Source organism: Tauraco erythrolophus, chromosome Z (assembly GCF_009769465.1).
Source record: "Tauraco erythrolophus isolate bTauEry1 chromosome Z, bTauEry1.pri, whole genome shotgun sequence".
NCBI lineage: Eukaryota > Metazoa > Chordata > Aves > Musophagiformes > Musophagidae > Tauraco > Tauraco erythrolophus.
The window spans coordinates 4509180-4534708 of NC_141496.1; the positions used below are offsets into that span (position 1 = coordinate 4509180).

Sequence of the window (25529 nt, forward strand, 5' to 3'; positions counted from 1 at the left end):
CCTCCTTAACGTGTTCTGGGCTACTAGCTCAAGTATCCCAGCTGAGCATGATGGCTGAGCTTAACACCCCATAGCCCTGAATCTGCTCCGGGTAATTCCACTGAGTCCAAGGCAATTACACTGGTGTCTAATGCGGTAAGCGAGCGAGAAAGAGTTATTTAACCACACCAATGATACGCAAAGTGCATCTCAAGAACTCCTGCACTGCAGTGCTCTTCTTCAGGAGAGTACTGGAAAGCCAATAATCACATTACTTCAGTGTGATTTCTCTCTGCCTCTCAAAAAAACAGCCTTGTGATTGCCAGTTTGGGTACTTACATGCCACCACGGCATCTGAGCACATCCTGTTGGGTACATGGGTATACTCACGGTCCTGCTGTTAGGAACAGTGGCACAAAAACAACAGGATTTGGGCTGTGTTAAAAAGCAAGTGCTTAGCACAGCAGGGAGGTGGACACAGCTTGCTCAAGAGCAGCTCCATCAACTCTTGCTAGCTGATCGAGCAGTATTCATATTCTTCAGGTACTCAATCCCTGCCTGAAATCCAAAGCACGTAGAAGTCAAAAGACCCACAGATTTCAGTGTGGTTCCATCCTTATTTTGCAAACGCTTTCCCGTGTGCTGTGATAAATATTAGGAAGAGAGTTTTTAAGCAAAGTGACAGCCAAATGAAGAGATTTTTCTGGCCATCTGCTCTCCCTTTTCTGTTTAACGTGTGTGCTAATTATACTTTAAAGTCTATGAGATTGTCACAGTAACAAGCGACAGAGAGGACGCAGAAACAAAGGAAAACATCTGGATCATCTTAGAAGGCAAGCTGGGCCGCTCGAAAGAATTCCTTATGGAAAACTCCTCCAAGAAGAGGAGATTTGAAAGGTAATGGGACTGGATGGTGGGCTAGAGGAACCACCCACCAGCTGTGTGTCTTCCACAAATGCCACCTCTTCTCCAGGACTGTCTACAGAGTTGTGTTTGTGCCATGCTGTTTCTTATTCCTCTTCCAAAAAAACCTATTAGCTTCTTACTTGGAGTAAAAGGAAGATGGAAAATTAATTTCTGATGGTCAGACACAGAGGAGGTTTAAAAAATGATAAGAAAAATGCATCTGGTTTAAAGATATATAGATGATGAACGTGTGCGTGTGTGTCCTTTTGTATTAGTACACACAAACGGGCTTCTGGCCAGCCCCTGGGAAAGCTGTGTATTTTTGAGCTGGGAAGAGCAGAAGAAAGCTGGAGGTGGTTTTAGTTCCTTGTACAGCATCTCACTGGCAGCAGGAATCAGAGAGAAAGTAAAAATAGTTGGAAGATGAATGTTGTCAGAGATGCTCAGATTTGACTTTCCAGATGGATCTAGGGGGTGAGGCTGAAAGATCACCATCACGTGAGGAAAGCCGAGTATCAGCCCCCTTGCACAGGTGAGCTGGAGGTGCATCTCAGTAACCTGGGGCAGGTTCCTTCTCCCACATGGGGCCAAAGCACTCCAGATGTGAGATGGGTTTTCTGCTTTGTTTAAGGACAGAGTATGCCCTCGGGAGGTGGGAACTGCTTCAAAGTCATGGACACTGCAGTTGCTTCACAGGGAAGAAAAGTTTTTCTTGCAGTTCTGAAAGGAAGGTGAAATTACAGCTGGTGTGGACTGTGGTTTGAATGGCTGAGATTTCATGTGAAGCATGAAAGCTCAGGAGGAGCTTCCTCCTGGCCTTTAGCTGACGGTGTCTGCACTGGAGTCACAGACTGCACTCTCCAAAGCATTAGTAGGAGTCCATCCTTGGAGAGAGGTTGCAACAAGGACCAGTTCAAGGAGATAAACCTAATAGATACCCAGGAGACATGACAGGGAGCCAGCCAAGGGTTTGACAGAGACCTATTGTTTCTCTAAACTGTTCTCAAGCTGAGCTTCAGAAAGGATGGCAGAACTAGCGAATTTAAAACAGCTATGGTGGGTAGATGTGTAACAGATACAGTATCTGTAAAAGGATGAATGAATAAGTGCTGGAGGGGAAATTAGTCATTCTTCAGCTTTATCTATAATGAGGCAAATTGATTTTGTATGTGGAACAGCTCAAGTTTATCCTGGAAAGTCCTAGTGGCAACAATTTAAAGCGTCACTCTTAATCAGAGAAAATACTAAATTTAAATATGGAAATTATACTTTGTGTTGAATGATTGTAGGTTAAACCAAATGACTTTAAATGAAGGCTTATCCTCTATCTTCCGTAGCCATGTACAAATTACTTAATGTCCATATGAGACAAGTCTCTCATCCCTCAAGATACTGACTGAAACTGCTCCCTGTTTCCGGCAGGGGAGCAACAGACACATTTCAGTTTTCTTCAAAGAACGTGGGTGATATTGCAGCCATCTGTGTTGGTCACTGCCCAAAAGACGGGAAAAAGTCATCTGCAAAAGCTGATGTCTTCTGGCACGTCCAAGAGATTATCATAACAGAGATGGAGCTTTGCAACAAGTAAGTGCCTTCTCCTCTGCATGGAGCCGCTCCAGGAGGGCACGGGCAAGCAGAGCAGCTCCGCGTGTGACCTCCTGAAGCATTTCAGACTTAAGCAGTAGTGAAAAGTCTTATCAAATCTTAGAATCATAGAATGGTTTGGGTTGGAAGGGACCTCAAAGATCATCCAGTTCCAACCCCCCTGCCGTGGGCAGGGAAATCCTCCACTACACCAGGTTGCCCAAAGCCTCATCCAACCTGGCCTTGAACACTTCCAGGGATGGGGCATCCACAACTTCTCTGGGCAACCTGTTCCACTGCCTCACCACCCTCAATGTAAAAAATTTCTTCCTTAGATCTAATCTAAATCTCCCCTCTTTCCATTTAAATCCATTGCCCCTTGTCCTATCACTACATGCCCTTGTAAAAAGTCCCTCTCCAGCTTTCTTGTAGACCCCCTTTAGGTACTGGAAAGCTGCAATAAGATCACCCTGGAGCCTTCTCTTCTCCATGCTGAATAGCCCCAACTCTCTCAGCCTGTCTTCATAGCAGAGGTGCTCCAACCCTTGGATCATCTTCGTGGCCTCCTCTGGACTCGCTCCAGTAGCTTCATCTCCTTCTTGTGTTGGAGACCCCAGAGCTGAACACAGTATTCCAGGTGGGGTCTCACAAGAGCTGAGTAGAGGGGCAGAATCACTTCCCTCGACCTGCTGGCCACACTTCTTTTGATACAGCCCAGGACACGGTTGGCTTTCTGGGCTGCCAGCACACATTGCCGGCTCATGTTGAGCTTCTCACCCACCAGCACTCCCAAGTCCTTTTCCTCAGGGCTGCTCTCAATCCATTCTCTGCCCAGCCTGGACTTGTGCTTGGGACTGCCCTGACCCACGTGCAGAACCTTGCACTTGGCCTTGTTGAACTTCATAAGGTTCTCACAGGCCCACCTCTCCAGCCTCTCAAGGTCCCTCTGGATGGCATCCCTTCCCGCCAGTGTGTTCACAACACCACACAGCTTGGCGTCATCTGCAAACTTGCTGAGGGTGCACTCAATCTCAATGTCCATGTCTCCAACAAAGATGTTAAATAGCACTGGGCCCAGTACTGACCCCTGAGGAACACCACTCGTCACAGGCCTCCACGTGGACATTGAACCGTTGACCACAACTCTTTGAGTGCGACCATCCACCCAATTCCTTATCCACTGAGTGGTCCATCCATCAAAACCATGTCTTTCCAGTTTAGAGACAAGGATGTCTGGCCTGGATAGGCACACCCTCCTTTGGGTTAAAAACTGGCTGGACGGCCGGGCCCAAAGAGTGGTGGTAAACGGGGCTAAATCCGGCTGGAGGCCGGTCACCAGTGGGGTTCCCCAGGGCTCAGTGCTGGGTCCAGTTCTGTTTAACATCTTTATCAATGACCTGGATGAGGGGATTGAATGTACCCTCAATAAGTTTGCAGACGACACCAAGCTGGGAGGCTGTGTCGATCTGCTCGAGGGTAGGGAGGCCCTTCAGAGGGATTTGAACAGACTGGATCGTTGGGCTGAGGCCAATGGCATGAGCTTTAATAAGGCCAAGTGCAGAGTCCTTCACTTGGGGTATAAAAACCCCAAGCACCGCTATAGGCTCGGGGAAGAGTGGCTGGAGAGCTGCCTGGCGGAGAAGGACCTGGGGGTCTTGGTTGACTACCGGCTTGATATGAGCCAGCAGTGTGCCCAGGTGGCCAAAAAGGCCAATGGGATACTGGCGTGTATCAAGAATAGTGTGACCAGCAGGAGCAGGGAAGTGATCCTGCCCCTGTACTTGGCACTGGTGAGGCCACACCTGGAATATTGTGTCCAGTTTTGGGCCCCTCGCTTTAAGAGAGATATTGAGCTCCTGGAGCGAGTCCAAAGAAGGGCGACTAAACTGGTCAAGGGGCTGGAAAATAAAACTTATGGGGAGCGGCTGAGGGAGTTGGGGCTGTTTAGCCTGGAGAAGAGGAGGCTGAAGGGAGACCTGATTACAGCCTACAAATACTTGAGAAGGGATGGTGGGGAGGTGGGGGAAGGGCTCTTTACATTAGTGATGGGTGATAGAACAAGAGGAAATGGGCATAAGCTTAGTCAGGGGAGATTCAGGTTGGATGTTAGGAAGTATTTCTTCTCTGAAAGGGTTGTCAGCCACTGGAATAGGCTGCCCAGGGAGGTGGTTGAGTCCCCATCCCTGGATGTGTTTTAGAATAGGGTGGATGATCTACTTGAGGATATGGTTTAATGGGGATTAGGGATGGTTGGACTCGATGATCTCTAAGGTCTTTTCCAACCTAGTAATCTATGAATCTATGAATCTATGTCATGTGGGACAATATCAAATGCTTTGGACAAGTCCAGGTAGACAATGTCAGTTGCTCTTCCCCTATCCATCAATGCTGTAACCTCATCATAGAAGGCCACCAAATTAGTCAGGCAGGATTTGCCCTCAGCGAAGCCATGCTGGCTGTCACCAATCACCTCCTTATTTTCCATGTGCCTTAGCATATTTGCCAGGAGGATCTGCTCCATGATCTTGCCGGGCACAGAGGCGAGACTGACTGGCCTGTAGTTCCCTGGGTCTTGTTTTTTCCCCTTTTTAAAGATGGGGGCTATGTTTCCCCTTTTCCAGTCATTGGGAACTTCACCAGATTGCCACGACTTCTGAAATATGATGGATAGCGGCTTAGCAACTTCATCTGCCAGTTCTCTCAGGACCTGCAGATACACCTCATCTGGTCCCATGGACTTGCCCACCTTCAGGTTCTTTAGATGGTCTCGAACCTGATCTTCTCCTACAGTGGGCGGCTCTTCATTCTCCCAGTCCCTGCCTTTGCCTTCTGTGACTTGGGCTGTGCCGCTGGAGCTCTTGCCAGTGAAGACTGAGGCAAAGAAGTCATTGAGAACATCAGCCTTCTCCATATCCTGAGTAGCCAGGTCCCCTATTTCCTTCCGGAGAGGGCCTACATTTTCCCTAGATCTCTTTTTATCACTGACATATCTATAGAAGATTTTGTTGTTGCCCTTGATGTCCCTGACCAGATTTAACTCTATGAGGGCTTTAGCTTTCCTAACCTGATCTCTGGTTGCTTGGACAATTGCTCTATATTCTTCCCAGGCTACCTGTCCTTGCTTCCACTCCCTATAGGCCTTCTTTTTGTGCCCGAGTTGGTCCAGGAGCTCCTTGTTCATCCATGCAGGCCTCCTGGTGTTCCTACCTGACTTTCTCTTTGTTGGGATGCACCGCTCCTGAGCTTGGAGGAGGTGATCCTTGAATATTATCCAGCTTTCTTGTGCCTCTCTTCCCTCCAGGGCCTCATCCCATTGTACTCTAGTGAGGAGATCCTTGAAGAGGCCAAAGTCTGCTTTCCTGAAATCCAGGGTAGTGAGCCTGCTATGCACCCTCCTTGTTTCTCTAAGTGTCTTGAATTCTACCATTTCATGATCGCTGCAGCCAAGGCTGTCCTTGAGCGTCACGTTCCCCACCAGCCCGTCCTTGTTGGTGAGAACAAGGTCCAGCGTAGCACCTCTCCTCATTGGTTCCTCTATCACTTGGAGAAGGAAGTTATCATCCATGCATTCCAGGAACCTCCTGGATTGCCTATGCCCTGCTGTGTTGTCCTTCCAACAGATATCAGGATGGTTGAAGTCCCCCATGAGGACCAGTGCTCGTGAACGTGAGGCAGCTCCTATCTGTCTGTAGAGGGCCTCATCCACCCAGTCCTCCTGGTCAGGTGGTCTGTAGCAGACCCCTACTACTATGTCCCCTGTCCCTGCTCTGCCTTTAATCCTAACCCATAAGCTCTCAGTCGGGACCTCATTCGTCCCTAGGTGCAGCTCCATGCACTCCAGCTAGTCATTGACATAGAGGGCAACTCCTCCTCCTCTTCTCCCCTGCCTATCCTTCCTAAAGAGCCTGTGCCCTTCTATTCTGACACTCCAGTCGTAGGATTCATCCCACCACGTCTCCGTGATGCCAATAAGATCATACCCTAACAGGCGGGCGCACACTTCTAACTCCTCTTGCTTATTCCTCACGCTGCGCGCATTGGCATAAAGGCATTTAAGTTGGGCCCCAGATGGATCTGACTTCCTGGCTGGAGCGGCCGCAATTCCCTTCTTCTGTTCTACAGGTACTTCCAGCATATCTTTATCATTCTTGATATTACCCCCTTCCCCCTTCAAATCTAGTTTACAGCCCTGTCAATGAGCCCTGCTAGCTGTTGCGCTAAGACCCTCGTTCCCCTCCGAGAAAGACAAGTTCTATCTGGTGCCAGTAGGCCTGGTGCCATATGACCCATGCCATTGTCAAAGAAGCCAAAATTGTGGCGATGACACCAGCCACAGAGCCACTTATTAACTGACTGAATGCACTTGCTTCTTCCAGTGTCATTGGTCGCAACTGGAAGGATGGAAGATTACCTGTGCCCCAGATCTTCTTACCAGCTGTCCCAGGGTCCTGAAATCCCTCTTGATTGCCCGTGGACTCCGTGTTTTGGTTTCGCCACCACCCACATGGAAGAGCAGTAAAGGGTAGTAGTCCGTGGGCTGTACCAGGCTAGGAAGTTTCCTAGCGACGTCTTTAACCCGGGCTCCAGAAAGGCAGCACACTGCCCTCAGAGCAGGGTCAGCCCGGCATATTGGACCTTCTGTCCCCTTCAGATGGGAGTCGCCTATAACTACTACCCTTCTTTTCTTCCCTGTGGAGGCAGTCTTGATACAACAGGTAGCCCTTTCTGACCCTGGTGACACCTCCAGTGCAGATGGTTCCTCAGCTTCACCATTCATCGACGGGCCTTCCACCTCCAGAGCTTCATACCTGTTGTTCAGGGGCACCTGGGGAGCTGAGGTAGGCAAGGAGCAGGGGGGTCACCTGTTGCCCCGAGTACGGACTTCTTTCCATTCATGGTTCACCTTTGACCTACTGTCCTCCGCTGTGTGGGGCGAGGAATCAGAAAGCCTTTTGTTTTGGGTTGCCATTTCTGGTCTTCCTGTTTATGTTCTTGCTTCAGGTCGGGCAGTGCCCAACACCTCCGATCTTTCTCAGGCTCCTTGATACTTCTCAGCCTTTCTACTTCCTCCCGCAGCTCTGCAACCATGATAAGCAGATCTTCCACCTGGTCACACCTCACACAGCTGTTCTCACCACTTACCATGGAGAGGCTCAGGCACTCCCTACAGCCTGAGACCTGGACAGCCACGTCCCTCCGTGGGAGCTCTGTCTGCGCTCCCACATCCCTCTTGCCAGGTGTGGAGGTCTTCGCCTTCTGCCGGGTGGTCACCATGGCTGAGTTTTCTCTGAGAAGGTGACAGCTGACTGCTAAACCTCCCTCTCGAGGAGGAGGAGCAGCAGACTGAGACTGACTGACTGACTGACTGACTGACTGACTGACTGACTGACTGACTGACTGACTGACTGACTGACTGACTGACTGACTACGCCCTTCTCCCGCGAACTGCCGCACCACACCCTGGTCGCCGCGCTCCCTGGGCGGGTCTGTTATAGGGGCGGGCGGGGCCGCCGTTGCTCTGGCAACGCGCAGGACACGTCAGCGTCTCCCGCGAGAGCTGCCGGCTCCTGGGGGGCGGTCACTTCACTCCCTCGGCGTCTCCCGACTTTTCGAGAACATCCCGTGTGCGCGCCGAGATCTGCTGCTCCGCAGCAGGTCGGTTCTGCTCCGGCGCAGCTCCTTCGGCAACTGACCGAAGTTAATCCTTTTCTGAAAGCTAAGGACAAGCTGGTGTGTCGGGTACACAACTTCCCCTCCTGACCTGCCCGTGCAATTTCTGAGTTGTTAGAGAGGGCGTTTGCACGTGCGAATGAACAAGTTGGCTGGGGTGCATCTCGCAGCTATGACAAATCAGTGTCTCCACTTGTGGAAAATACTCAGGGTGACCGCAATTTAAGGGGTTTGTAGGATTCTCTGCACAGGCTGGCATTTAGGTAAGTCTTGTAAAAAGGGCTCCTAGAAAGAAGTTGAAAGTAAGACAAAATCTGAACCTCCAGTTCACACCAGTTTGAATGCAAGGTCCTTCTAGGATGGCCCAAAAGGCCCACCGGTTGCAGTCAGCTACCAAATCAGAAATGCTCAGCTTCTCTGATTTAAATATGACTGAAATCTGCCATAGTTGAAAAACAAATGTGTCTGAAGAGCCCCAAGCACATCAGATGCTCCAGGCTTTGGTCTGAGCCCCATTTTCGGAAGGGGTGGTGTTCACAACTTGGAGCAGACAGCCCAACACAGGAACCGGAGAAGATCATCCGTTTGCAGAGCAAACTCCTCTTCAGAGAAAATATCTGCAGTGTTAATTGTGTATTTCTTTTCTTCTCCACGTTTCCATTGCTGCGAAAGAATTTAACTATAAGGACTTTGTTCCAGCTGAGACAATTGAGTGTTTAAGAATAAATGCTTGAAATGATGGGTTTTTTTAGATGCTAAGAGTCTCTCCTAGAAAATTAATCAGCCAGCAGAAGAGCCACAATAATATTTACTGAATGAAAACTCAATCAATTACATACTAAAACATGTTCTTTTCTCCTGGTGGGGAAAAACCTGGAACCCTTAAAGTCCAGCTGTGCAATCAAATCCATGCACAGAACGTGCTGAAATTGCTGAAACAGTACAATGTCAAGGGGCCAAAGGTCTCCTCATAAAACCCTAGTTTTTTTTAAAGTTGTTTTAATTTAAAGAGGGCAGCCAGGAGATACCAGGAAAGCCTGCAGCCTGTTTTGCACTGAAGCAAGGCTCCTGCTCTACAAATGCAGCACTTCACAGCGGTGTTTGCTCTACAAACCACCAGCTGCAGATGGCACCCAGAAAGCCAGCTCTCACTTCAGATATTCCCTATCCCAAACATCAAAAAATCCCCACCCACTCAAGCAAAAATAAAACAAATTAAAAGAGTTATGAGATTGCTGCAGCAATAGTTTTGAATTATACTGGGATTTTTGCCTTTTAGTCCTGGATCACAGTATGTGAAAGGGCTGTATTTAAAAGCTTTTTCTTGCAAATCCCAGGTGCTAGAAAGGTCATCTTTTTTCTTCTTGCCCCTCGTGAAGACTGATGTGCCCCACTGTAACTCCAGAACATGAGATATTACGTAGCCCAGGAAATAAAACTGCAGCATCAGGCAACAACTCCCCTCCATTTTCATGCATTTTCTCTGTCCCTGAGCCTAAAATTGTGCTTCCATCAGAACTTCTCGTTTACAAAGCTTCTTTCCAGAGAAAGGACAGCTTTGGCTGAGGAAAATGTCAAAGGTCTTGGAAGTGCTTAAGAAGCACAGCCCTGCTGCAACTGCAGTAATCCTTCCTCCAGATGTTTAATTTACACACACACACTGCAACTCAGCTGCAGTCCTTCCAGGAGGACCTGCTGCAGCTTGGTGAAGGCAGGAGGAGGGGGGAGAACTCATTCGGAAGTGATCTGCATCATTGGAAATGAAATACCTCATTAAAAGCAGAGTGCTCCAGCCTCTGGCAGGCTGCCAGGTACGCAGTAATTTATGGATGTGCTATAGGCTCCCCGCACATCACCACGGGCAGCACTGCAGAGCCAAGGGCTTTCGGCATCTGGTACGTATCACTTCTGTGCTCGATGCTTTTTTTTGCCTGCTAAGAATGGGATGGGTGATCTAGATGAGAAAAGGAGGGGATTTAAATCTCCTTCTCCCAGCTTTCGTATTCCCTTTTTTCCTAGTTCTTAGCCCAACCTTAACCATACCATCAGTGAGGGTAGCTGCTGATCTCCCTGTTCTCAGACCAGTTATACTCAGTAGTTCTGGGCAGCCTCCGCTGCGAGGCTGATCACTCGTCCTGCCTTGGTGGGTGTGTAAGTGGACATGTCATTGCACAGGCAAACGAGGTGACAAACACCCCGCTGCAACCCTCCCATGTGCAGGGTGTCTGCAGCTGAGCAGGCCAAAGGGGAAGGACATGGGGATGCTGATTGAGCAGAAGCTCAACATGAGCTGGCAATGTGCGTTGGCAGCCCAGAAGGCCAACCGTGTCCTGGGCTGCATCCAAAGCAGCGTGGGCAGCAGGTCGAGAGAGGGGATTCTGCCCCTCTGCTCTGCTCTCATGAGTCCCCGCCTGGAATACTGGGTTCAGCTCTGGAGTCCCCAACACAAGAAGGACATGGAGCTACTGGAGCGAGTCCAGAGAAGGGCCATGAAGATGATCCGAGGGCTGGAGCACCTCTGCTCTGAAGAAAGGCTGAGAGAGTTGGGACTGTTCAGCCTGGAGAAGAGAAGGCTCTGGGGTGATCTTATTGCAGCTTTCCAGTACCTAAAGGGGGCCTACAGGAAAGCTGGAGAGGGACTTTTGACAAGGGCATGTAGTGATAGGACAAGGGGCAATGGCTTTAAACTGAAAGAGGGCAGATTTAGATTAGAGATAAGGAAGAACTTGTCACTCTGAGGGTGGTGATGCATTGGCACAGGTTGCCCAGAGAAGTTGTGGCTGCCCCATCCCTGGAGGCGTTCAAGGCCAGGCTGGATGTGATTTTGAGCAAACTGATCTAGTGGAAGGTGTGGCTGCCCATGACAGGGGGGTTGGAACTAGATGATCTTTAAGGTCCCTTCCAACCCAAACTGTTCTATGATTCTATGTTGGGTTGCAATGTTGTTGATTCTATGTCGCAGTTGCAATGTTGAATTATGGCAGTCTTTCTAGAGAGAAACTCTAGTGCTAGCGCATACATGGAAAAGTACTGAAAGAACATTAATATCGGGCAAGTTAGTAGCATGTCCAGACCATAACATTTACACAATAAAGTGGCCATCCATATCATTAACATGCCATTAATATTCCTTTGGCAGATACTTTTTCAGGTGCAATGCGAAAATCCCTCTGCGATACAAGAGACGGGACTACAAAGTCTTTGAGTGTGCCAAGGTCATCGAGAGCTTTGCCAGCAAAGCCCGGAGCTTGGTGCCAGTCAAATATGAGACCATCTTGGTCACAGGCTTTGAAAAGGGTGCTGGGACCGACGCCAACGTGTTCATCACCATCTTCGGGTTGAACGGGGACTCGGGAAAGCGGGCGCTGAAGCAGAAGTTCAGGAACCTCTTTGAGAGGGGCAAAACCAATAGGTTTTATCTGGAAACACTGGACATGGGGGAGCTAAAAAAAGTCCGGATTGAGCACGACAACAGTGGCCTGGCACCGGGCTGGCTGGTGGAGCGGGTGGAGATCACCAACTCAGCGACCGGCGTGACCACCATATTCCCCTGTGGGAAGTGGCTGGATGAAAACCGGGGCGATGGGTTGATCTGGAGGGAGCTTTTTCCTAGGTACTGAGGAGGGCAGGGCTGCAGGAGGGTTTTGGTCCCTTCTGCACGCGCGTTTTTCTCATTCCACTGTTTTATACTGCATTTTGCTTTTTAAAACACCACCTTTTATACCACGAGATTTTCAGTTGCAAGATGTGCTTCCTGGGTTAACATTTTGTAAAAGTAATACTACTTTTTTTAAAGCGCATATAAAATCGTGAACGAAATAAATACGTTTCTCACTTATTTATGATTAAAAGCCACAAGTAGCAGAGCCATAAACTACCCTTTAAGACCTCAGACGCGGTCTTCTGCTTTCAGTGCTTTGTCCTGCCAGGGCTGGGAAAGCCCACTGGCCCACCCACCACTTACTGGCTCCCCTTTTAGGTGAGTAAAGAGGATAAAAGAATTCAGCCAATATATTCAAGAAAATAGAGTTTGGAGACCCCAGTTTTTCCCGTTTATGATGACTGTGAACACTGCATGTCCATACACACACGTACACCTCCAGAAGGCACCGTGTCGAAAGCAGTGAGGACAACAGATTTTTCTGGAGGGAGGTTGGGAAGGACCTGTTATCCACCCAGCCAGGTCTCAATGGGTGGGATCTGGGTGGCATTTTCCACTCGTGGGCTTTCCCCTCCAAGCCAGAGCCAGCTCTCAGGCTTAATTCATCCAAGTCCGCCCAGAGCTGAGGTCTACAGCTATGGCAGCTGGAACAAAATAAAAAAACAAACTAAAAAATAATCAATTCCACTTCAAGGAAGCTGTACTGACTATATTCAAAGCTGTCTCAGAATAGTCTTACCCTATATGGCCTGAATATCAACTCTGTTTCAGAGCAGCTGCAGTCCATTTTATTATTTTTTTTTCTTTTAATAGGGATAGCTGTTTTGTTTTTTTTTCTGTGGTGGAGAAGGGATTTCTCGGCCGCAATAAAGGCTGGTGCTCCTGTAGGTGAGCTCTGCCCAGCTACTTGCATCTCTACAGGTACCAACAAGAAAAGCTGTTTAAACATCATTATTTCCGGAGCCCTGTCTCCCTTTCCAAGCAAGCAATGCAGCAGGACACATCCTTCGGAGGAGAAAAGGGGGTGCCTGAGCTGCCATGAGGAGAAGACTTTGCCCTTGACCCACCCGTGTCCTAGGAGAGGTCTTTCCCCATCCCAGACACTGGTTTTAAACAAGCACTTTGTGCAAAGGGGGATCGAATGACTCAAGAGTGAGTTCACCCACTCCATCAGTCCTTGGATTGGGGATGATGCTTTGGCTGGGACATGACCTGGATGCGCCTGGCCACAAGGCAGGACTGTCCCACTGCTGGTTCCCCGCCTGGTCCTGGCCAAAGGATGCCCCAGCAAAGTTCTAGTGATGCTGAGACAGGAGATAGGGCTGTATTGCGAGGGCTGTCAATGGCTCCTGGATATACGAAAGCCAATGCATCCCACCAAAGCCCTGGTGGGGAAGCACTGCATCTTTATTTTCTGCAGCAGGCACCACCGAAGAGACTTGAGCTTATTCAAGGCTGTCTGTGCCAGCTCACAAATAATAGCTCAGACTAATTCATTTTAGAAACCTTTATGGTAACTGATGGTTTTGGAGCAGAGTAAGTTGCTTAAATGAGCCCAGTAATCAACCTCATAAACGATTAACTACTCCCTGATGGGAATAATAATAGCAGCCTTTATTGGATGTATTCTCCTTCCTCACTGCAGACCGGTGCTACCAAGCTCTGAGCAAGGACCAAACCAGGGCTAGGGGCTCACAGGAGGAGAAGGACAGACCTCAGGAGGATTGAAGGCAGGTGCTGGGGTCAGCAGGCATGTTGCATCCCTGGGACCCCACTGGGATGGGGCTTGGGCTCCCGGGACAGCCAGAGGGTCCCACCAGCAGCGTCTGGAGCATTTGCTTTTGCTGCACATCATTGCAAAGCTGCGGTTCCCAGTGTGTGTTCAAAACAAAGAACGGGTCAAGGTTTTGATCTCCCACCCCAGTCTACCCAGGCTACAAACAGACTCTCCCCATCAGTAGATTTGGCCCATTTTTAGATAAATGTGTGCTGCGGTGAAATAAGAGTTTTTCCCTTTAAAATGTTGAAATCTCAGCCTTTCCAGTTGGCTCCACTCAGCACCCACTGGGTGTGGAGGTGCCAGAGATGATAGTTTTGCAGCATTGCTGCATTGCAGCAGATTAACCCCTGCCAGCCCCTGAGCAAATCAACTGTGAGACACGTGGGACGTGCACTGCTTCACGATCCCAGCTCTTGGGAGTGGTGGGGACAGCTCCTGATCCACACGTCACCCCTGCATGGGGCAAGGAGGTAAGAGAAATTCTTAGCTTGCCTATGAGATGTCCTCACACCTGGGAGAAATCACATGTAGCAAGTAGCTACAGCCGTGGGCTGCGGTCTTACTGAAGCAGGAGTGAACATGTTCAGAATCACCAAATCATTGTGTAGGTGAGAGATGGAATTGCAGATATCTGGGTTGCCATCAAAACCATCTTCCATCCCTGGATCGGCATGTTCAACCCAAGAGCTGTGCTGAGCTCCAGGTAATGCTGCCCTAAAAAGGGCCAAGGAGGAGTTTGCTGATATGGGGTCAAAAACTTCACCACCTCCCTAGAAGACAATCTTGGTAAAGCATGAAAAAATCTGCTTTTTTTCTTCTAAAGACTTCAGAGATGCCCCTTGTTTGTGCAAAACTCAGTTCCATCCTGGCTTTGGGGAGTCGTTCTGTTGCTACCACAACTAATGCTACAATAGTAATAAGGCAGGAGTGAAGTCTTTCCAAGGGCTGGGTTTGCATTAGGCTGCTAAAACCCACATGTTCTCAGCCAAGTGGAGAAATGGGAAGGAGAAAATCCAAAACTGTCCCGGTGCTGTTTCTGTTGCAGGACTCAGGCACTCTCTGCTTGGTGGGGCAGAGTTCCCCAAATCTGTTGGACAGATACACAGCTTTTGCATACCCTGCCACTCTTTACCTTTTCTTCTTTTTGCTATTTGTTTCTTAATTGGTTTGGTTTTAGTGCATACGCCTTCAGCCAAAACCCTTGAAGTAGGTGAGAAGCAAGAGAAAGGACAAGGATGGTGGCACACAGTGGGAGTCTCCAAAACCCGGTTATCTCATTGTCCCTGCGGTCCCCATCATTTTGGGTGCCCAAAGAAGTGCTATGTTTATGAAAGCACTTAGGTGCTGCCAGTGAAAACAAGGAGCTCTTTGTACTCTTGGGTGCCGAGAGGGACTGGTTGTCTTTTGCTGCAGGACTCAGAGAATTGTTTGAAAATCTCTACGAAATTGTTGTGAAGCATTTTAATAGCATCGTATGCCAACACCACATGCATGAAGACAGAATAAGCAAGAGCTGTGAAGTATCCATCTTGCAACCTCCCAGGCCCCATTATTAAGTGTAGAGGCCCATTTTGACACAGAAAGAAGCCTCATTAAAAAAAAAAAAAAAAAAAAAAAGGCAAAACCAAAATATTTCTATTTACTGATGAGGTTGTACAGCTTTGAGCTGCAACCTGTGGTCTGGCTGAGGATTTAGATACTACAAAACACAAATAACAGCTAAGCTTCCTGACCCCTGTCAGCTGCTGTGACAGTAGATGCTCGCAGTGAATAAATACTTTGCATCTTGGCCCGTGGTGTTATACACCTTGATGGGCACAACCCCTCTCCCTCCCCAGCACAGCCACCCGTTAGCGCTCGCCGCGCTCGGCAGGGCTGTTATCAGATCACAGCGGCGTGTTTGCTGCAGCAGCTCTGAAGCAAAACCGATTGCCATCTCAAGCAACTCTCTCCATGCCATTACCCTTTCGAAGGACATCAACAAGATCTCAGTTTGGGATTTTCCCCAGCAAGTCATCTTTAACCTGTTTTTTGTTTTCTGAGTTCGTAAAAGCTTCCTATAATAGGAGCTTCATAATGCCTGAATATGGTGCATCCCTTATGGAGCCTTTGCTGGATGCTGGAGGAGCAGGAAATTCCCCTTGGAGACTGGAACCAAACCTCTGCCCTCAGCAGCTGCCTGTCTCCAAGGCTTATTTAGTCTAATCACATAGTCAAAGCTGGGGACCGGTCTCAGCCTTTCTACATGAAATACATGAGGATGAAGAGCCGAATCGAGAGTAGGTGGGAGGAGAGACTGGCACCATTCATTGTGGGGAAAAATAAAAGTGCAAGAGGACCTATGAAACGAGCTGTGCAGGATGCAAAGTTCAGCGTATGGCCCATTGGATTCTCCAGCAGGTGACGAAAGAAAATACTCTCAATTACATCTGCATTCATTTGGAGGATTTTTATTTTTTTCCAGTAAGTTTCTCTTTGCTTAGTTTTTAAACAAAAGATAACTGGGAGGGAGATGCTTCTCCACCGGGAGGGCGATGCTTCTCCACCGGGAGGATGGAGGACCTGTCGGACTCTGCAGGACAATCCAGAGATATCCTACAGGCATTGTGGGCTGCCTTTAGAGGAGAAATCTCTCTTTAACAGCCAATTTTCACTAGAAAGTGATTTTGATCCCTAATCATAAAACCAGAGCCACAGGACATCAGGCATGGTGGTGTGCTCAGTGTGCAGAGCCTCACCTCGCCTCTGCCACGGAGCTCCAGCACCAAGACCCTCTGCAAACCCTCTGGGCGGAGTATTTTGTGACCCATTGACATCTCTTTTGCACGTGGAAGTCCAAATGAACAAGCAGAGGAAGAAGAATTGACTCTGACCCAAAGAAAGAAACGAGCCGTAAATAAAGACCAGGCGATCGCGCTGCTGGGTGACTTCTGCACGGCACAGGTGTATAGTTAGCAATGCAGTTTGTTTTATTAGTTATAAATAAAGTACAAAAAATCCACCAAAAGTGAATCTAAGCATTTACACAATTTCTAATGTCTTTTCATTTCTTCAATGCACTATTGCTTTAATATTAATAATAAATATTTTTCTAGCTTTCTTCTATAAAATAGTCTATGTAGCAAAATGTTGCACAGCACAACAGAACAGCAGTAGGAGTACAAAAATGTAGGTGATCCTTTCACCAGCCCAGGTCATTAAAGGAGAGGGTTTTTGTTCGCTCGCTCCTTGTTTTACTGATCCCTTTTGCAGTGTCTTTGTGGGGAGGGAAGAACCGACCCCTGTCCCCGCACGGCTCAAAACCGCAGCTCCAGGCTACAGGGGACGAGCATTACGGAGCAGCAAGGGAAAAAACACAGACAGGTTTTAAACCTAGGGTAAGGCAAAGTCAACAAAGCAGAGCAGCACCCTGAAGGGACAGAGAGAAAAATATAAGATGCAGCAATTGTCTGCCTTTCTGACCGAAAAGGCAATTGCATCCAAAGCCTTTTGGGGGGAAAAGCTACTGGCTGAGCACATGCATCGAACCCCACTTCTGTCCTTTCATGGCTGAGCATCTGCACTGACCAAGAGCGGTTATGGCTTAAAGCTTAAAATATTATCAAAAGTGCTCTAACCCTCCCGTGAGGTTTGAGCACTTGATATTCAAGAGCCTTTTGGGAAAGGGCAGCGCATTACGAGAGCGGCACGGCCATGGATGGGGATGGGGATGCTCGGCCGCGGCTGCGGAAGCGGGATGTCCTTGGGGACGGGAGGGCTCTGGTGCAGGTCCCAGCCCTATAGTGGATTAAAAAGCTTCAAGTCAAGGTTTTCCCCTCAACAGGGGGGAATGAAACCAACTGGAAGGTTTTTAAAAAGAAGGATTCTGCTCCATGCATGTTTTACAGCTGAGTTATAGCAAATGCTTCTGGCCAGCCATTACAAAGGGATCTCGAATCGCTCCCACGTCCATCCCAGTCCCTCTCAGCTAGACCAGGGGTCAATCCTTATAAATTGTAATGAATCTCTTGGGTTTTATGCCTTCCAGCTCAGGCTCCATCAATTGCCTCCTTCACCCTCCCTGCAGCACCCAGCTGGGTTCATACACAGGGGATGAAAGAGCCAGACGGAGCACCAACAGGCGCCAAAAACTGGGCAGATCAACCACGCCTGAGCTTCCTTCCTCGGATTTTGAAGCCATTTGCCAAGTGTTGCACTGAATGCCTGCATGGCCCCAAGCACAGCCTCGTAGCGGGGTCCCACCAGGTGTTATTGCAGGGTAGCACATGCAGCAAGAGCAGTGGCATCACCAGCGGCGTTGGGGACAGGGCGGCAGCGAGAATCATCCGAAACGTTTTGGTTTTGCGGAGCGCCGTGAATCGCCTTCAATGCGCGGGGATGCAAGTGAAAGGATCACCAGAGTTTGATTATGAGTGCAAATAATATTCATATATATGTGCTAAACACAGTCACTATATTGCAGTTTTCCACTATGTCACAGCATACAGAATCAAAGGTTTGCATTTTTATGGAATGTATCCAAGGTAACAGCACCACAGTAATACAGTTTGTAATCACACACCCTGATTTTTTTCTCTTTTTTTTTTTTTTGACAAGATAAGCATTACTCCCCACATCCCACGTTTAATTTTTATTTTTTTTTTTAAGTACCGACGCATGCAAAGCATTCCATTCCCAGAAACAATGCAAAAATGAGGTAATAGGAGTAATAAAAAAAATTAGTATTAATTTCTAAATAAATAAATTATAATTAAAAATGCAAAAAACAACTATAAAAATAATTAAATAAGAACCCACAATATCTACAAGTTAGTCATAAATTATGATTGTTAAATATAAGGCATTTAAACTCACAAAACCCTGTAAACTATCAATGTTTTATTCCTAGAGATTTTTTGTTGTTTGTCTCGTTTTGTTTTTAAACTCATCCTATTATCTCAACCTACTCGTACAAATTATTTAAACGCAAAGGAACCTGACACACCGATGCAACTCCAGACGCTGTAAATTCGCACGCACCTTGGGATCAGTCACTCACACGAGACCACGGGAGTTTGGTGCTTTTCTTCACCAAAGATTTTTTTGTTTTGTTTTGTTTTTTGTTTTTTTTTTTAAAAACTGTGCTTGTTCATTAGGCAAATAGTAATACTTTCGCATAGGCTTTAAGAAAACACATGGTTCGGAAGCGCTCCTCGTTCCCTCCCCGCCCTGCCAGGGTTCAAGTTGCCCCGTTCTTCCTCCTTATTCATCCCCAGCTCACGCCTGGACAGACCAGACCGGCTTACAGTGTATGTTATCAGCAAAGTCTTGCTTTGCTTGTCCGTATCATTAGTAATATTAGTATTAATTTTAATGCTGCTTCAATCTGCTGCTGCTGGAGCAAGCCTCAGAGGTATTAATGGACCGCTCCTTGACCTGTGGACATCAGAGCTGGGACCATCACATCCCCCAAGAAGTCATTGCTTGTGCTGGGTGGCAAATAGATCGCAGAATCACAGAATGGTTTGGGTTGGAAGGGACCGTTAAAGGTCACTTAGTGCAACCCTCCAGTACTGACCAGGGACATCGTCAACTAGATCAGGTTTCTCAGAGCCCTGTCCAACCTGGCCTTGAATGTTTCCAGGAATGGAGCATCTACCAACTCTCTGGGCAACCTGTTCCAGTGTTTTACCACCCTTGGACTAAAAAATTTCTTCCTTATATCTTCCTTAGATGCCACCATGCGTCCTCCACTCCCTCCTACCTGCATGGGCACAGTAAGAGAGAGGGACCTGCATCCTTACACCCCACAGGGCTTCCCTCTTCCCCTCTCCTATCCAGTTGGGGAAAAAAAAAATCTCTGGGGGGCCTCTGAGGCCGGTGTTTTCCAATTCTGGCTCACAGGAATCCCACGGTCTCTCAGATGGCAATTTATGATTGTTTCTACTTGGAAAGCATCGCTTGGCTCCAGTGAAATGGATACTCAGGGGAAACAGAAATCATCCCCACCACATCAGCATTTTCAATGTATAATATTCCCCTTGTTCCTCCACATCTCTCTTTTACTTCCCTAGTATGCAAACAAAAAATAGATTTTTTAAAAAAAAAAGAAAAAAAAGTGTTTTGATTGTGAATGCTGGTTCTCCCAAGGGTTCTCAGCTTGATCCCCGCAGTTTTCCCCAGTAAAAAGTTGGAAAGAGGCAAACCCCTCTTCCAGCCTGCCTTCCCCTCCCACACCAAAACACTCATGGCTCTAAAGGTGCCTTGTGACCATCAGGTTTTCTCCCATCCAGTTATCAGAGATGCTTTTACGCAGGAAAGGAGGTGGCGTTCTGCGTCTCCCAGCACCAGTCAGGGATTATTATATCCCAAAGCACAGCTATAGGCACCGACTCCAGTGACCATCATCTTGGACCAGTGCTGGCAACGGCTGCTGAAGCCAACCAGCCTCACAGGAGAAACCATCATGGGCAACGGCAATCGTGAGAACAGCCTTTCCTTGGATTTCAATATGCCAGGCTACATCATGAAGATACGGAAAGCAAAGAAACAGCGTTTACTCCGGTATTGTGCCCCTACAGAAAGCGTCCAGCACCAGCAGATAAGCAGGAATGAAGCTTCTCCCTATTGCTTCATTCATTTCATTGCCAATTTTTTTTTTTTTTTTTAAGCTACTCTAAATTTGCAACACACTGTAAATATAAGGAAAGGAAGCATACGCGGCTAAGGCGAAGAGCGCAACCCTTCTGACTGTAAACAGGATTTTGCTTTTTCGCCTCTTCCCCCCGAAGGGTGGGAAAGCTTGACCTCTTTATTCCCCCTCTGCAATGTATTAATCAGGCACCAAAATAAGGAATCTATGAAAAAATATTTGGTGCAAATTAGGTAACAGCAACATGTCCACCACAAGATGAGTAGGGCATCAAACACAACATTTCTTAAGCTAACATGCTCCAGCTGCCATCCATAGAAATAGCTAAAGGACCCCTAACATGTTTCTACGTATTCGAGAGGTATATATACAATCCTCATGAAATGCAGGATTGACAGGCCAGACTACCACAACTAGTTCCTTCATGTTCAACACTAAATCTTCTGCAGCACGGGGTCTCTGAGCTCCGGGAATGCCAGCTCCCTTTCACCGGGCCCGTATCCTGCGTATGTGCAATATCTCCTACAGCTAGATATTGTACTGCCACCTCCTCCTCCTCCTCCTCCTCCTCCTTCTCATCCTCCTCCTCGCTAACGTGCCTGCAGACTTTTCCTCTCAATCAAATGGCTCAGAAGGCAAAAATTTTGCTGCAAGGGTTTATGGCCATACGACCTGGTAAGGAAAATGGTGTGTCCAGCCAGTCCTTTCAGCTGTCCGAGCCAAGCTGTGTTTCAATGTCCACCCTGCAGATCGGACACTTCTTGCTGGTGGCCAGCCACTGGTCCACGCACACTTGGTGGAAGAGATGCATACAGGGCAACCGCCTGTAGAGAGAGAAGTACCACCCCATTAGGACACAGGAGGTCCAGGGGACCAAGAAGAGCCAGAAAGCAGCAGCCAGGGCTGCTTCGAACATGGAGAAGCACCAATACAGTGACACCAGTGCTGCCCAGGTCCTATGTCCTCCCCCAGCCACATCACACAGGGCAGTAGGTCAGAGATGGTGTACTTCTCGGCTGAAAGCCTTTTAGAAAACCCCACATCTTCCTGAACTGCGTTGTTCCAGTTGTTAATTACCCTGGCTGCTGCTTTTTAACCTTTCAGGAGTATTAGGTTATTATATTATTAGTATCCACAGCCTCTCAGTTCTTCATCGTTGTGAAGATGAAGCACATCATGAGCACCCATCACTCATATAGGGCTGTCCGGTGTGACCCAGGGAACATGGTTGCTTCTCACTACATCACCTTTGTCATCTCTTTGCTCACCCTCACAAGCCGGAGGGACCCTGAACCACAAGGACCCACGGCAAGAGGATCAGAGCTTTTCTTGATGTTTTAAGGCAATTAAGGGGTGAGGAGTGGGACCAGGTAGTGCAGCTGCACTGCTGACCTGCAGCTCCTTCAGCTATGGTAGCTCATCCCCTTGCAATTGCTTGTCCCTATCCTCTGTCACAAGGAGAGATTTGACCCAGCCAAGTACCTGGGGGTGTCTGTAAAGGATAACTGTGGCTTTGTTGTTGGCTCAGGACAGCTCCCTGTGACTGCCCTGGTGGGGTAATCTCACCCGTTTGACAATAAAGCAGCTCTGTCCTGGCCACAAGCCAAACTCCCCTGAACTTCACAACCACACTCCCCTTTATCGTACTTTGTCCTCGAGCTCCAGATGGCTGTCTGAGACCTAAGACCCATCCTTCTCTGACACTTGCCACCTGGACCATTGGCACAGCCTTGACGCAGGTGATCCAAACCTGGCAGACACTATAAAAACTTGACCCTCCTGCTGCTGCAGAGCTCTTCCTACCTACAGCCCATACCAATGTCCGTGTAAATGGCATTTTGTTTCCCAAACCCTGCAACAGCCCAGGTGAGTTTCTTCAGGACAAGAATGGGGACAATCCCGCCAGCGCATGGCAACATTAATCCCAAGAAACAGAACTCAGATGACATCGAGAGGCAGAGGAGCAGAGGGAAAGATCATACCTGACGTCTTCTCCGTCTTCAAGCATGGAGAGGCAGATTGTGCATTTCTCATCAGTGTCCGACTCCTCTCCATCCTCTTGCTCAGCTTTGCCCTCCTGTGGTCTTCTCTGCAGCGAGGTTAAAGACATAAATTGGTTAGGTCTTGACTTTCTAATGCTCTCCCAAGCCTGAGTAGTTGCAGGAAGGCAAATAATAAGAGCTTCGTCTATCAGCCAGATCCTCCAGCCTGGGCAAGCCAGCCCAGTCAAAACAGCCAGAGAGGCAAGGATGCCACCAACATGCCGCTGTTCAGCACGTCTCCTCCTGGGGCAGGTGGCAGTGGGGCTGGTGGTAGTGGCCCAAGGAGCAAACTGCCCTCCGTTGCCCTAACATAGCCCCCTGCCACCTCCTCCATCCTGCTTGCTGTGGGGATGGCCCCATAATCTCCTTTGCTGGAGGCTTCTCCTGGAGACCCCAAAGCATGTGGGGCCACCACTGCCAGGAAGGGCAACCACTGTGCCCCACACCAGCTTGGCCACTGGCCCAGCCCCACGCTGTGCCATGTGTCAGTGCTTAGCCTGTCAGCTCTCCTGTTTTCTCTTCCCTCCATACATTCATTCCCATTAATATCATTTTTCTGGATCCACTGGAGATGTAGTAACTGGCACCCGTTTCCTTACAGGCAGGACATCAGCTCCAACAGAGGAGACACCCCTTGCAAAGCGAGGGGAGGACAACCTGCTGCCCCACGCCACGGAGCCATGCAGAGCGGGGTGAGTTCTCGTGCACGAAGCCCCCTTGGTGTGTGCACTTTCTTACCCACTGCGGACAGTGGGGACATTGCACCCGCTGGGTGGGAGAAGGTTGAGACTCTTTTGAAAATTTGGCCCACAGCTTCCTAGCCAAGAAGTGAGAAACAGCCAGCTGAGCTATGCCACCTCCTCAGCCCGGGAGCCCCGCAAGATATTAAAGCATCAATTCTGGATTTCGCTTTCCTCCCCCTTTTTGGGGAATATTTTGATTGACGATGGCAATTTGCCAGCCCTAAGGACTGTGACCCACCAAAGTCCTTCCTTCTGTCCGCTCTGAGCCCGCAACCCTTAGCCAACTGAGAGGGGCTGGCAGGCGTGCCGAGGTTTCGGGATGCTCACCTTCTTGTACTTGTGGGGGAAGGTGAACCTCTCAATGGTGTTCTGGACGGCACCCCGGCTCACACTGCCCAGCCTGTCCTCCAGCTGCAGCAGCTCCTGCAGCAGAGGAACGGCAGCAAAGCATGGTCAGCATTGCTCCTGGGGAACAACGTCCCACCACCCCACCCTCCCTGCTGGGGACCAAGACTCCCTGCAGCCCTTTCTTTGGTGGAAATATCCATTGAACACAAATCAGTTGTGCTTTAATGGTGGATCTGAGCACTGACACTTAGGCTAAGGGCTCAAGGTAGAGAGCTGGATATCCAGTATTTCAGAAATCAGGGTGGAATTCGAGCTCTGTTTGACAGGCTGGGAAACAAAACCCCATAGAACCGGACCCCTTTGTTCACAGACATGAAGTGAGCTGGAGCCAACCCGAGCCAGACCCAAGTATCCCAGAGTAAACCATTTTTTACTAAACCCCTTCGCCTCTCAGTTATTACTAAAATTCCTGCAGGACTCAGTGTGACTTCCATGCCACAGAACCATCTTACAAGTTCATTCCAGAGCTTGCATAGATACCCAACACTTAAAAATTAAGTAATACCAGTCCCTGAGACACATACTTCATAGCTCTCCCGCACGGCAGACGTGTGTCTGCTTGGGTTCAATCCCTGAAGAGCAAGTAGCTGAAGCTGAGGATAAGGGTAATTTCTGATTTCGTGAACAACCTGCGAGAAGTGAGGGAGAAAAACAAAGCCACATGTACTTGCAAGTGGAAATAAATCCCTCATGTACCCTGATTTAAATTTAGTCCTTTAAAAATTCAAAAGGAAAGAAAACCTTCCCCAATGTAAGCCTTTCAGTAACAACAACAACAAAAAAGGTTTTACTAATTAGATTCCTACGAATGATAACTAAGAACATGCATTTTTTCTGGATAAACTATCCGATACAATTCCTGTTGCATATATGGCATTGCAGTTGCAGACTCTCAACGTGGATTAGCTTAAAAAGAGATTTTATTTAGTTGTAAATGGGTGAATTTCCCCTCATCCAAGCATCAATTTTTTAAGCCTCATGTTAGTACACATGTGTCTGGGTCTGACTATAGGCGCAAGGACAAAACACCCTTGTGGGATTTCTGAGGATGCTTTAAGGATTAGCAGTGCTCGGCATGGCTCAGCTCCAAGCGCAGCACCCTGATAGGGGAAGGGCCAGAAATCGACCCCAGTCAGCCCATCTTCTCTTCAAACTCCATCTCCACCTGTGCAACAGGTCACACAAAACCTTCACAGACGCAGAGAGCAATGATGTGATGAGGGATGGTCCTCGGCGCTGAGCCCGGGAAAGGGAGTCACCTACTACCAATTCAGGGAGCCTTGGCAGCCCACAATTTGTTCCAGTATTAATATTATTAGTAGTAGAAATAACCACTGAGTCTCTCACGTCCTGCGCAGGTTTTGCAGACCAGCCTGTGAGCATGGTGCTGCAAGCGACGGACCAAATCCTTCCAGAGCAGCTGAGCTTTCCTTTCCTTTCCCTAATCCAGAGTGCAATGAATTGCAATATTATCCTTTCAGACGCTCCCTCCCACGGCCGGAGATAAGTGGGATTCACAGAAGACAGGTGAGGGAAAGATAGCAGCCTTTATTTTGACTGCCTTCTGGCAGACAATGCATAAAACATTTCTCGGTAGAAGCGTTTCACTTACCATCTGTGTCGAGGATGTGCTTCTGGGGAAATGGTGCATCCGAGGCGTAGCCAAATAATGCTGATAGGGCTGGGGGACCGGCCGGACCTGGAACTGGGCGTGAGTCAGTCCCGCATCGACGCTGAGGTCCCTGTGGGCACGAGGATGAAGATATGGCCTTTAACGGCATGGTCTTATTGCACGGCAATATATATGCAAGCCAGCTCACGTTCACGGGGCATGGGGGTCATGGTGGGCTCCAGGCTGCTGCGGGTTCCCCAGCCTGGGGTGATGCTATGGCTTGGAAGAGAGTTTCCTCCAATTTGGGCAGTCGCACACTAGGCCAGCACGAAGGATCGAGGGATTGTTTTTAAGTCAGCAAAAATTTCTTAATTCTTAGCCAGGGTTAAGAGCTGCACAACAGCCTGCTCATTTCAGATCAAGAGCATTTTGGAGGCTCAGTCATTCAGCCTGACCACACCAGGTCTTCCCTATGCCACCTTCATTGCAAACAATTACATTTTGCCTTGAATA

The 25529-nt window shown here is 48.5% G+C and overlaps 2 protein-coding genes across 3 annotated transcripts in view; one reads left to right on the forward strand and one right to left on the reverse strand.

Moving 5' to 3' along the window:
• The window catches only part of LOC104376602 (lipoxygenase homology domain-containing protein 1-like), an 86374-nt gene extending 74615 nt beyond the window's left edge, over positions 1-11759 (forward strand). The window contains exons 23-25 of the mRNA XM_086629495.1: positions 738-876; positions 2308-2469; positions 11279-11759. Of these exons, the coding sequence (XP_086485621.1) occupies positions 738-876; positions 2308-2469; positions 11279-11759 (782 nt within the window). The remainder of the gene's footprint in view (positions 1-737; positions 877-2307; positions 2470-11278) is intronic.
• A 9158-nt stretch (positions 11760-20917) lies between these two features.
• Positions 20918-25529, reverse strand: part of ARK2C (arkadia (RNF111) C-terminal like ring finger ubiquitin ligase 2C) — a 48111-nt gene continuing 43499 nt past the window's right edge. The window contains exons 4-9 of one of the 2 annotated variants that reach the window (XM_086629690.1): positions 25017-25146; positions 23929-24033; positions 23324-23419; positions 22992-23096; positions 22194-22300; positions 20918-21035 (exon numbers count right to left, since the gene is read on the reverse strand). In XM_086629690.1, coding sequence (XP_086485816.1) covers positions 20918-21035; positions 22194-22300; positions 22992-23096; positions 23324-23419; positions 23929-24033; positions 25017-25146 — 661 coding nt within the window. The remainder of the gene's footprint in view (positions 21036-22193; positions 22301-22991; positions 23097-23323; positions 23420-23928; positions 24034-25016; positions 25147-25529) is intronic. The other variant, XM_086629691.1, reaches the window with a different exon arrangement.